Here is a 13,908-nt window from a genome sequence, read left to right as displayed (position 1 = left end):
GCTCGTCCTTTCTGACGATATATGGTGAAATCCTCCGGCTGCCTTTGCCCTTTGCTCAAGCGTTTGTGAACACCGCCCGAGCCCAAGGTGTCGGGGAACGGGGGGCATCTCCTCTTCTGCCAGAAAGTGGGGTGTGACAGCCTTGTTCTGCCTGCAGTGGCCGTGGGGACGGGGTGTGTGTCACCTGTGGCTGCGGGGCCTGGACCTGCTTTGTCCTGAAGCTGTGGCGGGGCTGGGACTGTTCCCTGTGCTCGCTGCACAGGTTACGGCGGGGGGGAAGGATGGGGATTAACGCTGTGCTGAGCCAACTTCCCGGTGTTGCGAGGTGTGAGGGATCTGAGGGGGGCCAAGGGCTGGCCTGGGGGCTCAGGTGGGACATTATTATTCTGGTGAGAGGCCAGGAGCCAGCCCTGGACCAAGCCCTAGGAGCCAGGGCTGTGTTGCTGTCCCTGGAATTAAATTGTTGATGCCTCATGTCTTTTCAGAGTGTTGCTTAGCGAGGATCTCTGAGCAAGGGAGGGCTCCCCTGACCCCTCTGCTTTTCCCTCTCTCTGCAGGTTGATCCCTGGTACCTGACAGTGCTCACCTCTGCCCCTTGGTCCAGCAGCATCCGCCTCCGAGGCGCTGCCCCATCCCAGACCCTCAGCCCGTGGCCTTGGACCTGCCTGGCCAGATCCCAGCCTGCTGCCATCGCTTTAGGGTGGGCTGACCTGAGCGTGCTGGGGAGGTGGAGAGGGCACAGATGGATGGAGAAGTGGATGTGGTGTATCAGCACGGCGTGCCCCGCCTCGGCAGCAAGGGGAGCGCAGGGGTGGGGACGGGGTTGTGGTTCCCCTCAGCGGAGGCAGGTGAAGGTGGAGTTACCCCTCTGTCCATCCCGGGGAGCTGGTCCGACAGGAATTGGAGTAGCAGTGGGGTGCAGCAGGTGAGCAGCTCTGGTGGCCTGGGCCTGGTCCCAGCACGGACACGCAGGTCCCAGCTGCCAACCTGGGGACATCGAGGGGCTCTGGTGGCCTGATCCCGGCCCGGTGAAGATGTGTCAAGTGGGTGAGTCTGGGTCTGGCGTGGGGATTGCAATGGGAGGGTGGCCCGGCCCTGCCCTGCCTGCGGCTCCAGCACTGCCCTCCTGCAAGGAAACGGAGGCAGCGAGGGAGGGAAGCCGAGGGGCTTGGATGGGCTCAGGGTCGGAGCTGGACAGAGCATCTGGGTGATGGTGGGTGCATGAGGAGAGCAGCCCTGGGGTGGGTCCTGATGGGGGAACAGCCTGGCTGCTGCTGTGGCCACTCAGGTGCCAAAACCCAGCGCTGGAGCTGCCGTTTACAGGCAGCTGCTCCCCCCAGAGCTTCCTCATCGCTCTGGGGAGCCCCGGCCCTTCCCAGTCCCATCAGGGTCTCCCGTTTCCGCAGCTGCTGGCCCCACGCTGCCACCCTGGTCCCAGCAGAGCTGGCTGGAGCAGTGGTTTGCATACCTGGGCTGCCCGCAGCTGCCACCCCGTCACCTCCTGCTTGTCCCCCAGCCAGCATGGGGCACGTCCTCTGGGGTGTCCCCAAATGCCCCGTGACTGTGCTGAGCATGGTGTAAGGGCAGGAGGGATGGCTCAGTGCTGGCCACCCCACACCGTGCAGCCTCCTTGCCCAGCCCTCCTCTCCCTTCCATCTCAGGCCACCTCGATCCCGGCAGCCACCAAAGGGTCCTCATGAAAACGGGCCTCATCCTCCTCATCATCGGGCACCTCAACTTCATCACCGGCGCCCTCGTCCACGGCATCGTCCTCCGCTTTGTGGTCAACCCCCGGGACGCCATGTCCCTGCAGTACGCCATCGCCAACACCGCCTCCGTCATCTCGGCGCTGCTGGTACCGCGGGGTGCAGGGTAGGGGGGTGCGGGGGGACGCGGTGGGGTGTGGGGGGCATCTGGGGTGGATGCAGATGTATGCGGGGTGGGCAGGAGGTGGGATGCAGGAGGATGCGGGATGGGTGTGGTGTGGATGCAGGGTGGGCAGGAAGTGGGATGTAGGATGGACGCCGCTCTGTCTCTCCTTCCCTGCTCTAAATAAGCCATTCCACCCCAAAACCAGGGGGGTTAAATGCACAGGGACTTGTTACTGGGTGGAGGTTGGGGGAGACAAAACACTGGCCCGCCGTGATGCTGAACTGGCCGGATGAGCTTTCAGGGACAATGTCAACAGGGAATGGGGTCCAATGTCCCTGGGGCTGATGTCCCCGCGCTTCCTCACAGACCATCGCCTGTGGAATAGCTGCCATCATGCTGTCCCGCTACCTCGCCCCCGCCGCCCTCGTAAGCACCCGGAGCCCCTCGCCCAGCACCCGGCAGGCTGCAGCCATCCCACGGAGCGTGCGCAGCCGCCACCTCCCCTCGCTCGGGGAAGGAACCCGGCCGTGCACAGCCCTGGGCTCACCGCGCTGCCTCTTCTCTCCCCTCCTGCAGAAATGGGGAGTTTTCACCCTGACTGCCTGCAGCACCCTGGGCTGCCTGTCCTGCCTGCTGGGGCTGGCCGTCTCCATCGGGCTGACACTGGGCAGCCAGGGCCGGGCACTGCTGGCCCCCTGCACCGTCCCCACCTCCCGCGAGTGCCCTTTTGATCCCACCCGTGTCTACGTGAGTCCGCTGTGGGCTGTGGGCTGGGGCTGGGTGAAGCATTGGGGACCTGACATCCTGTGTCCCCGCAGAGCTCCACGTTGTCCCTCTGGGTCATCTCCCTCCTGCTTGACTTGATGGAGATCGTCTTCGGCATCCGCTGCCTCCTGCTCATCATCGATCTCCTCCGCCTCGGCCGCTGCTGCCGCAGGGTGCACCGGAGGAAGGTGACTCCCAGTCCCCGAGCTCAGCACTGACCCATTCCCATGCTGGGCTGGGATGGACCTGGCTGGGCTCGGGGACTCCGGGACGGGAGTAAGACTTGCCGCCCCGAAGCTCTCGTCCCCCCAGTCTCTTTCTCATCACCCTCTCTGGTTTGCAGGTCTCCTTGCAGGCAGCGCCTGCGGAGAGCCCCGATCCCCCCGGGCAGTGCCTGGGCCTGCTGCGGCTGGACAGCATGGAAACAGCCTGGCTCTGAGCAGGGCCCGAGGGCTGATCCCGTGGATGTGCCCCGGGCGTCCCTACCCCATCCCAGCGCACGCACAGCCCCACAGTGGGACCCAGCTGCCCCCCAGGCTGCTTATCAGGTGGACATGTCCCCTGGATGCCACCAGCCAAGGCACATGAGCCCATCCCCATGGTCTTGGGTCGCCAGGGGCTGCAGCGAGGGAGGCAACTGGGCTGGATCCAGACCCTGCAGGGAGGAACTGCCCCCTCGGCATCGATGGCCCCTTTCCCACCACTGACTGCACTGACACAAACTTTATTCTGCAGGTATTAAAAGACCAGAAGCGCGGCCCCTCCCCATGGCCCCCAACCCTGCGCCGGCTGTGGGGAAGGGGCTGGCCCGACCCCATGGCCGTGGCAGTGTGTGCATGCGTGGGGGGTGCTGGGAGGCCCCCGAGCCACCGGGTCTTTGTCCCCTGGGCCGTGTCCCCGTGCCCACTGGAGATGCAGCGGTGGCTTTGCCGGGCTGAGTTGTCCCCCTGCTCCGAGCCCCCGGTGCTGAGAGGGACCGTCCTCGCTCGGGGCAGACCCTGCCTCCGTCCTTCCCCCAGTCGAGACAGTGCAGGAGCCCCCCAGCAATGGGGACTGTCCCCCCGGGCTCCCCCTTGCCCCAGCCTCCACCAGGCTCCAGCTCTCTCCCCGCGAGGGGCCGTGGGGACACGGCAGTGGGGACCACAGGGGCCGGGCAAGGGACAGCGGCAGTGGCCGGCTGCAGGGTCAAGGGGTGCTGTGGGGCCATGGGGGGGCTGTGGGGGTCCGCGGGGCTCAGAGCTGCACGGCGCCGCTGGGGTCACACTGCAGCAGGCGCACGATGGACGGGTCGCTCTTGGCACCTTTGATGAACTCCTCCAGCGAGAGCTTGCCTGCAGAGGACGAGGCGGGGGACACGGCTCAGCCTGGTGGCCACCACCCCATCCTGGGTGCGCTCACGGGACCGGAGACCTCCCGGCACGCACCGCAGACACCCACCCACCCACCCGCCCGGGATGAGCACCCCTGGGCTCTGCTCCCCGGGGTGCGGGGACACGCTGAGCCCCTCCGGCTGCTGGGGCTCCCCCCCGGCCACCCCAGCGGACATGAGCCATTTAATCAGCGTACGTGCGGCTCCTTCTAAGACCCCCGGATTTAGCCATGAGACCTTTCCCTTAATCCCCTCCATCTCCTCTCATTTACCATCGTTATTAGTATCCATCTGTCGGAAGATTTTTTCCGTTCTTTTCTCTGGAGTCGATTCATCTTCGGGCATGTTCATCACGGAGGAGACCATTTTGTAGATGGCCTGGGAGAGGGAGACGGGGATGAGGGTGGGTGCAAGGCGGGCTCCTGCCATCACTCACCCAAAATGGGGGACAGAGCTCTGGGCTTCGCTGCCCTGGGAACAGGGCTGGTGTTTAACACCCTCCCCGTGCGCTCAGGCTCCGGGGAGCTTTAGCTCCCGGCACAGCCAGGGGGGATGCAAGCGGCAGCCCCGCGGGAAGAACGCAGCGGCAGGAGGCAGATGGGAGGAGATGCCCGCTGAGATGTCACCACAATGGCCTCACGAGTCACCCTGCCGCTGCCGATGCCACCCAGCTGGGGTCTGGGCAAGGAGAACATCTCCCGTCGCTCTGCCGACCACGCATCCCTCTGGCCCGGGGTGCTCGGGGACGGCTGCATGCACCCAGCCCTCCCCAGGAGCACGGTGAGTGGGGCCAGCGGGACGCGCCCCAGGACAAGGGGGTGTCCCCAGGACAGGGAAGGAGCAGGGGATGCCCCAGGGTAGACTGATCCCTGCAGCCACAGAGCTCGGCGAGTGGCTCCGCAGACAGCAACAGGCTCTGTCCCGGGAACTGCCAAGCCCTGTGCCAGGGGTAACGCAGGGTGCGTGTCCCCAACCCGGGAGAGGATGGCCACCATCACACCAGGGTGATGCAGGACCACAGACTAGGAGTTGCAGCGGCGCAAGGGAGCCCGGTACCTGCACGATCTCCAGCATTTCCTCCCGGCTGATGTAGCCGTTGCCGTCCAGGTCGTACATGCTGAAGGCCCACATGAGCTTCTGCTCCAGCTTCCCGCGGGAGGTGACGCTCAGGGCGATGATGAACTCTCGGAAGTCGATGGTGCCGTCACCGTTGGTGTCGAAGGTGCGGAAGACGTGCTCGGCGAACTTGGAGGCATCACCGTAGGGGAAGAAGTTGGCGTAGATCTTCTTGAACTCCTCCACGTTGAGGATGCCGGAGGGACAGTCCTTCAGGAAGCCCTTGTACCAGCCCTGCAGCTCCAGGTCGGAGAACTCGGTGTTTTCCCGCAGGTCCTGGAGCATCTCGGGGCGCAGTTTGCTATTCTGCTTCCCCATGCTGCTGGGACGCACCGGCCGTCCCGGGGAGGGGACAAGTGCTGGAGCGGGGCAGGCGCCTGGCCCGGCTCGGGGTGGGGGGGTCCCTCTGCACTACAGGAGGGGAGAGGGATGGGGCAGCACGCGCTGGCAGCCCCCGGACACCCGGGCGGACACCAATGCGCCCCCCTCCATCCCCGCTGTCCTCTCTGAGCCCTCGGGGCCAGCCCCGGGGACCACCCAGCCTTGGGCAGCGCCAGCCCCCTCGCGTTTGCGTAATAAGCCCTTATAGCTCATTTGCATAATATATAGGCGATACCTAGCTGGCAGCGGGAGGGCAGAGCAGCCTGGAGGAGGGGAAGGGGCCGGATTGGGCCCTGGCAGCGTGCTGGCTGGGGGTCTGGGTCCAGCCCAGCTTTGGGGCTGGCCGGATCTGGGTCAGCTCCCTTGGAGGGAGGGATATTTTCAGCTCCTCCGCTGCCTCCGTTAATATCTGATGGCTCTGGAGCCCCGGGGAGGGCTGGGGGCCACAGGACTCTCCTCAGGGCCCCCTCCCCACTTCAGAGTGCCCACACCCTTGGGGGACCCAGCACACCCCATCCCGCCAGGGTCACCCCAAGGAGCGTGGAGAGGCCGGGAGGGGGTCAGGGTGGTTGCCCAGCATCTGGCCACACACCCCAGGTCCCCACGCCTGGGGCTCGCGGGGGGGACCTTGACCCAGTGCCCCCACCCCAGGCTGTGTTGTGACCCCTGTGTGGGGAGAGGATGGGCGCGGGGGGCTTCCTGGGTGGGTGGAGGGCTTCAGTGCCTGGAGCACCCGCCATCCTACCCAATGCAGGGAGGGGGCTCAGCATCCCCAATCCCCCCACCCTTCAGGATCACAGGGCAAACAGGACTCCCCAAGAGAAGCAGCCCAGTAGGGCTGGACCCCCCCCACGGTCAAAGGGAGGCTGAGACCCCACAGTGTTTCTCCATCACCCCCCACCCCAGGTCCATCCCCACCCCAGCAGCCCAGGGGAGGGTCTGTGTGTCCCCACCCCACTCAGGGATCCCAGTCGGGGCCCCCCGGGGCTTGCACGACCCCCAGGCCCGCTGCCCCGGGGGGGCTGTGCCCCCTCCCCACTTCCCAGGGCACCTCCCACCGCTGGGAGGGGAGCCCGTGGGGGGCTCAGCACCCCGAGAGGGGTTTGCAAGGACCCCCCCCAAAGCGGGCACCCCTGGAAGGGTGATTGGGCACCCCCAGGGAGGATGCTTCCAGGGCAGGGGGGCTACAGGGGATTCCCCCCCAAAACCGGGCACCCCCGGAGAGAGAGGGGTTGCCGAGGACACACCCAAGGAAAGATCCGCTCAAGGGGGGGGGTGTCCGGCAAGATGTGGCGGGGCGGGGGGGGGGCGCAGGGCACCCCCGGCAAGATGCGGTGGGGCGGGGGTGGGTGAGGGGGGGTGCTCTGCAGCCGCCGGCGGAGAGAGACGTGCCCGGGGGCTGGGTCCATGCCGGTGCCCTGGTCTCTCCGGTCCCCCAGTGGCTCCCGGTGTCCCCCCCCCCGTCCCCGGGTGTCCCCCCCACCTCTCCCCGCCGCCTCTTACCTGCCCGGGGACGAGCCGCCGCCGCCGTGCGCCAAAGCAGCCCGGGAGCGCCCGCCGGTTGTGCCCGCCGCAGCGCCGGGCTGCGGGGGGGGCACCGGCACCGGGAGGCACCGGAGGCACCGGTAGCAGCCCCCACCGGGATCCTCCACCCGTCCCCGGGCCCCACGCACACACACACCCACCCCCTGGGAAACTATCCCTCGTCTCCCCGCAGCCGAGATCTGAGGCTCGGGGTGGGGGGAGTGGGGGGTCCCCTCTTGCACTGGCAAGGGCTGGGGCAGCTCTGGGAGCACGGGGAGGTCTTGGGGCACTGGGAGCACTGGGAGCACGCCGGGTGTCAGGATGCCTGCAGAGCTGGGGGGGACATGACATGCCCCTGGTTGGGTCTTCAAGGGCTCTGTGGAGTGTCATCCTGTCACGGGGTGGGTGGGATGGGGAAGCCCAAGGGGGGTGTAAACACCCCCCCACACATCCCTGTGCATGCACCGAGCTGGGGACCATGCTCTCCGTGTGCCACCCCTGCTGTCACACCCGCCTGTCCCCATCCTGTCCCCTCGGAAAGAGCCCAGGGCATGGGCCAGGGTGGTCCCTGCAGGGACAGCGTGAGCCAGGGGCCGTGGGGACCCCCCTGTGCATGCCTTGGGCACCCCCAGCTCCTGGGCTTAGCCCTCACCTTCCCGCCGGCCCAAGAAAGTGCCAGGCCAGGCATTTTGGGGCTAGAAGGGGACATTTTGTGTTGAGTGTCCGCAGCACGCAGCCGGGGGTTGATGTGGTGTCATCCTCAGTCGCTCCAGGGGCTGGAGCAAAGCAGCTTTCTGTAGCTGCTCCAAGCACTGGGAAAAGGCTCCGGTGGAGCCAGATGCTTGCTCTAAGGAGGTGCCATTCCCGGCAGGTTTTCCTGCGTTCCTGCACCAGCTCCATCCATTTGCAAAGCCCGGGATTGTTCAGCAATGCCGCGGGGAGCAGATGGCAGGGGCAGATGGGAGGAAGAGGCACTCTCCTCCGAATTACACAAATAAACACGCATAAAGTGATTAAACCCACAGCCCTGTCGCTGGTCTGGGGGAAACGGGGAAGGGGCTGGGGGGAAGGACTGCTTGAGACACCCAGGCTAACTCACCCCAAAATCTGCTGGGTGCAGAGATCAGTGAGGCCAAGGGGCTGCAGGTGCCCGTTGAGGGAGACGTGGCACCTCCAGGCCTAAAACGCCAACCTGAAGCAGGGCAGGAGACAGGGACTAGCCCAAAAGTGGCCAAAATCCACAGGCCACGCTTTGAAACACCGATGGGCAGCGCTCGCCCAAACCACTGCCGGGCCGGCGAGGGGACCCAGCCCAGCCCTCGGTGCTGGCCCATGAGGACCACGGGGACCTCGTTGTACAGCAGGAACAAGCAGTTATTAATAATAAAGGCAATATTGGTCTCTCTTTGTGGGTTTTTTCCCCTTTTTTAACAGCCTCGTGGTGGTACAATGTCCCTGCCTGTTGCTGGAGGAGCAGAGAGACCCGCACAGGCTCCTTCCTGCCCTTCCCCTGCACCTTTCGGTGCTGAGCCTCCTCCTCCTCCATCTCCCCATCGATCCCTTCTCGCCCTCCACGTTGCAGCAGCCGTGTCCGTGCCACAGCCCGGCCGAGGGGCCAGCGGCTCTGTGGGACCAGGAGCCCTCCGGGGGGTCTGGGCAGGGGTCTCGCACAGGAGCCCAAAGTCGAGCCCAAAGGGGTGTTTTGGGAATGGAATTGGGCTGGAAACAAGGGACCCGGTGACGGGAGCTGCTGCGGCCGTGTGTCCCCCCATCCCATGTAGGAAAGATGTTTGGGGAGGGGTATGGGGTGGGGACTGGAACTGGGGCCTTGGGGTGAGCAAAAACATGAGGAAAAGGGAAATATTTGTGCCCTTGGGGCTGAAGGCATCCCGGGGGGCTGGAGCCAGGCACCCCCTGAGCTGGGTGATGCCCCCCCCCCGCAGCAGTGCTGAGGCTGGGGAGAAGAGTTGGGCCCCCAAGGTGGGGGTGCCATTTCCTCTCCGATAATCTTCATATCTAATTTAATCCCCCTCTGCATGAGTGTCAGAGGGCACAAGTGACGCAGGCTGATTTGAAAGCATCCCATTTCTGACTCAAACCCGGCCCTAAACCCACCTAATCCCCCACACTGGAGTGGATTGCAGGAAGGCGAGAGAGGATAATGCGGGGCGTGGGGGGCGCGGGCAGGGCCCTGCTCTGCCATCAAACACTAAGTGATTTACAGGGTCCCTGGAACTGGGGGCAAATGACCCCCAGCCCATCCCCACTGGCTCCCACACCCTCCACCCCCTTTTTTCAGCATGCAGCCCCCTCCTTCACCCCTTGCTCCTTGCAGGGGGGCCAGGCACACCGGCTCATGCTCCCACCCACTATTCTAGGGGAACAGCCGTGTCACGGGGAGCAGGACCCTCTCCTGGGGGAGCAGGGCTGGCCCAGGGCTGGCTCCCACACCTCAGCCTTGTGGCCAAGCCTGCGGCAGAGATGCTGCCAGGAGGATGCTGAAATGGCTGCTGGAGAGATGTGGGGTGTTGGCGATGTCCTGGCTGGGAGATTCCTCCTCCTCTTCCTCCTCCTTCTTCTCCTCCTCCTCCTCGAAGGGATTTCTGCGGGAATTTCCTGCGTTGCCATAGCAGCCATGAAGCCCCTGAGGCTTCTCTGCAGCAGGGCAGGGTGGGATGGGGCTACAGGGAAGACCTTCTCGAGATGGGGGACATATCACCGTGTCCTTGTGGCCACCACACACACGTCTGCACACTGGCAGCGTGTGTTGGTGTCAGCTTTGGCGTGGCCCTGGCTGCTGTCCCCAAGCTGGGGTGGCTCGACAGTTCGGGGGGGTGCCAGGGCTGGACACACCACGGCAGGACGTTCAGGGGTTTTGGTGATTTGGCCACCAGCCGCCTCACCCTCACTGGCCCCACGTGCCCGTGGGAGCACCCTCAAGTGTGCCCGTGCAGCCGGGGTGGCACAGGAGGACCCCAGGCACGCCAGGGTGGCTGTGGGTGCCCCGCGCCCGTGCCCTAAGGAGGGTTAATGCCCAGCAGACAAACAGACGTCGTCCCCGCAGCCTGCTGGGGTACTGGGACGAGCTGGGAGGGGAGAGGGCAAAGCAAGAGGGGCTCAGCCCTGGCTGTACCACCAAACCCAACCAGGGTCTCCCCGATACCCTGCAGACCCCCTCCCCTTCAGCCCACAGTGATCCCAGAGCTTGTCCCTTGTCCCCACGCCCTGCACGGCCCCACGGAGGACACAGTGAAGGTAAGCGGTGCCGCAGCGGGGGCGCGGGGCAGGGGCTGCAGGAATAGCCAAGGATTAAAAGCAAATGCCCAGATAATGAGGATCTTTGGTAAAAAGCCCATTTGTATAATTTAAATCTCTAATAGGCTTCCTGGAATACAAAGCCCTTTGTGATGCCCGATCTCATCTGGATCAGGAGCCGCTCGCTTGCTAAATCTTGCCTGAGCACCGCGGGGATGCAGGGAGGTTTCATAACGGAGCGGTTCCATCCCACGTCCCCGTGTCCCCACGTCCCCACGTCCCCATGATGCCCACGCTGCCGCCCCGCAGCACGTACGGCTCACCTTGCCCAGGCAGCCAAGGTCAGGGCTCCTGGGGACACGTGCTGGTCCAAGTGGGACACAGGCCTGTTGGCACCTGGACACGTGTGTTCAGCAGCACCGTGACACGGAGCTGGGATGTATTTTGGGGCAGTTTGGGCACAAGCATGTGTATAAATGGCCGTGGGGGGGTGGCTGCAGCAGAGCTCAGGGAGGGAAGATGTGCTGTGGGCATCTTGGTGCCCAGGTTTTTTTCTTGGTGCCACCTTCCCTGGCAGCGTCTGCAGAAGAGCAAAACCCTGAGGGGTTTCGCTGCCACAGAGGCAGTTTGTCACCGTGTCCGGGGGGTCACAGAGCTCCCCGAGCCGTGGCGGGGAGGGCGCATGGCCAGAGCCTGCTCCAGCTTGTCCTGCCTGAGGATTTGAGGCCACTGCACGTGCCCAGGGCTGGCTGGAGGGCTGCAGCTCGTCCCTGCTGTGTCCCACTACGGGGCTCGAGGGCTGCGGAGGTGACACCGCTGTCCCAGGGAAGTCACGGCCCCGTTGAAGTGGGCACGGGTGAGACTGGGGGGTCTGGTTTTGGGGCGAGGGAGAGGGCGCCCAGAGGGATCCGGACCCAGCCTTGACCCTTGTCCCCCCGCGTTCCCCAAGGGCCGGAGGGGTTAAATGCCACCGCCAGTGCCACCAGTGCCACCAGTGCCACGGCCACACGCGAGCCCTGAGCTCCCTCTCGCGGCATCTCGCCCGTCTCATGGGGTGACCGAGGAGCCGCGGGGACCCGGGGGGGGCAGCGGCAGCCGGGACAGTGGGTCCGGGACACACACACACACACACACACCCACCCCTGGGTGGGGGGCACCGACTGGGGGGCTCCGAACCGGGGGCACCGAACCGGGGGGGCCATCCCCAGCCCCCTGCGGCAGGACCCCGCGGGACGCGTCTGGACGTGGGGCCGGGGTGCGGGTCCGCTCCCGGGGGGGCCCGGAGGGATTGGGGGGGGGGGGGGGGGGGATGGTCCTGACTATGGCCCCTCCGCGGCGTTGCGCGGGGCCGGGCCTGTCGCGGGGTGTCGGCAGGTGGCAGCAACGACCTTCGGCAGCGCCTGGCACCGGGACCGGCACAGCCCGGCACCCCGCAACCCCCGCACCCCCTGAACCCCCTGCACGCAGACAGCACCCCCTGAACCCCCGGAACCCTGCCAGCCTGGCACCCAGCACCCCCGGAGTCCCGGTACCCGCGGCACCCAGACAGCACCCACCACACCACACAGCACCCTGCCAGCCCGCACCCCGCACCCCAGCATCCCCAGCACCCTGACAGGCTGTCACCCAGCACCCCGGCACCCAGACAGCACCCCCTTCACCCCCAACACCCTGCCAGCCTGGCACCCAGCACCCCCCATCCCCCCTGCATCCTGCACAACACCCACTGCCCCCCACAGCACCCTCTGTACCCAGACACCACCCCCTGCACCCCGCAGCACCCTGCACAGCTCCATCTGCCCAGCACCAGGCCCTGGCACCCCCCACACAGCCCCCCCACCTCCCAGCTCCCCATGCAGCACCCTGTGCAGCTCTCCCCTGTCCCCAGCCCCCCCCGGCCGTGGTCCCTTTCACATGTGACCCCTGCAGTGACCCCTCCGACATGTAGAGCCCCCCCAGAGGGCAGTGTCCCCCCAACACCCAGCATCCCCCCATGGGTATTGGCATCCAAGCAGGAGCCCCTGGGGGCCAGGGGGGGTTTGGCAGGGGCCCGGAGCAGTTCCGGGGTGAGCTCAGTGATGGGGTGCAGGGCGCCTTCACCCTGAGGGCTTGGGGTGCCACAGGGAGGAGCAGGTGATGGTTGGGGGTGACCGAGCAGCTCCTGGGGCACAAGTACAGCTCAGCGGGGCCAGAATCTCCTGAGGACCCACAGCAGAGGGTCCCCCAGATCTGCCAACATCCCACTGTCCCACCGTCAACCCTTGGAGACCCCAGGGCTGGGACTGTCCCTCTTGGGGGACATCCGGAGTGTCTCCACACACCACATCCATTTCCCTCATGGGCTGCAGGGGAGGCAGCCTGGGCCAAAATGAGACCCCCACAATGGCCCCCCAGCGCTGATTTTGGGACAGTTTTCCATGTCACAGGGATGTGGTCTGGGTGCTTGACTCCTGCCAGAGCCCAGCCCAGCATATTTGGGGTGAAGTGGGAGAAAATGGGGACTGGGTACAAGGAGGGGGGTGGCTGGCAGCCTCCCAGGTGTCCGTCTGGTGATGCGAGAAGGAAGACGAGCGACTGGCGGGCCTAAGTGCGTAATTAAGGCTGTGACTTAATTGGCACATCGGGGACGCGCGATGGGCGTCGCGTGACTTGAATAGTGATGTGCTGGTACAGGCGCGGAAGTGGAGGAGGCTCCACACTGCACAGGGAGGCAATGGGAGCCCAGAGGGGACTGGGGGGGTCAGGACACCCCAAAAGGCCTTGGCAGTGGTGGGAAAGGAGAAGGGACAGGGAAGGGACAAGCACCCGGGGGCAGCCGGGACCTGAGCCCCCTGCGGGGACCTCAGTGCAGTGGTGATGTCCCGGGGAACCTGCTGAGGATGGCAGATGTCACAGGGCTGGAAAAGAGCAAATGTTTCCCCTTTTTTTGGAAAGGGGAAAAGTTAAAACCAGGGAATTATGATGTTAATTGTGTTCAGCCTCTGGAAAAATACCAGAATACATCAAAAACCCTCTTGTGGGAGCCTGGGAGGTAGCATGGTGACAAGGACCCGTCCTCTCCCACCTGCCAGGAGCAACTGGGACAAAACACCGGCCATCCCGTGTGCTGGGGCCCGGCCGCGGGTCGTTGTCGGTCCAGGACGGGTCCAGCCCAGGCAGCACCTTCCTGAGGCCGGGCCAGGCAGCCCAGCTGCGGGGAGTTACTGGTTTTATGTGACAATCCCTCCATCTCGTGGCTGCCAGGGGATTTGGGACTCCCCGTACGGAGGCAGAGAAACGCCGCTGCTGGCAGCGTGGAGGCACGACCTTGGCTTTGCGTTTCTGCCGGCAGCTGAGGCGGGTTCGGCTGCGCTTGCCTTGGAGCCGGGGTCTTGTGGTCCCACTCTGGGTGTGCAGCCCACGAAGGAAGCGCAGGCAGGAGCCCAGGGCCTGGCAGGGCCTCTTGCCCAGCCTCGTACTCCAGCGAGGGAAGGCCCAGGGGAAGCAGGAGCCCGGCCTGCAGCCACCCCTGCACGGCTGCGCCCAAATCTCAGCTCCGTCAGCTGAGTCCAGCCACATGTGCCTGGATTTGGAGTGGGCACCAAGCTCAGCACAGGCTGCTCTGGCGAGGGGCTGAGCCCCGTCGC

The 13,908-nt window shown here is 65.5% G+C and overlaps 2 protein-coding genes across 3 annotated transcripts; one reads left to right on the top strand and one right to left on the bottom strand.

Moving 5' to 3' along the window:
* Window positions 1–27: 27 nt before the first annotated feature.
* Window positions 28–3,220, top strand: TMEM54 (transmembrane protein 54). The gene is made up of 7 exons (XM_074850953.1): window positions 28–87; window positions 558–1,047; window positions 1,662–1,855; window positions 2,239–2,298; window positions 2,449–2,619; window positions 2,691–2,825; window positions 2,981–3,220. The coding sequence occupies exons 2-7, from the start codon at window positions 1,035–1,037 to the stop codon at window positions 3,074–3,076; spliced, it is 669 nt and encodes a 222-aa protein (XP_074707054.1). The 5' UTR covers window positions 28–87; window positions 558–1,034; the 3' UTR covers window positions 3,077–3,220.
* Window positions 3,221–3,367: 147 nt separating this feature from the next.
* Window positions 3,368–7,998, bottom strand: HPCA (hippocalcin). 2 transcript variants are annotated; one of them, XM_074850951.1, is made up of 4 exons: window positions 7,680–7,998; window positions 5,063–5,533; window positions 4,279–4,384; window positions 3,368–3,968 (listed from the first exon to the last, which is right to left on the bottom strand). In XM_074850951.1, the coding sequence occupies exons 1-4, from the start codon at window positions 7,734–7,736 to the stop codon at window positions 3,871–3,873; spliced, it is 732 nt and encodes a 243-aa protein (XP_074707052.1). In that variant the 5' UTR covers window positions 7,737–7,998; the 3' UTR covers window positions 3,368–3,870. The 2 variants fall into 2 exon arrangements, with proteins under 2 accessions (XP_074707052.1, XP_074707053.1); XM_074850952.1 differs by lacking the exon at window positions 7,680–7,998 and adding an exon at window positions 7,007–7,275 and having other exon boundaries at window positions 3,369–3,968.
* Window positions 7,999–13,908: the final 5,910 nt, after the last annotated feature.

Source organism: Strix aluco, chromosome 26 (assembly GCF_031877795.1).
Source record: "Strix aluco isolate bStrAlu1 chromosome 26, bStrAlu1.hap1, whole genome shotgun sequence".
Classification (NCBI taxonomy): domain Eukaryota; kingdom Metazoa; phylum Chordata; class Aves; order Strigiformes; family Strigidae; genus Strix; species Strix aluco.
This window is presented reverse-complemented; position numbering and strand designations above follow the sequence as displayed.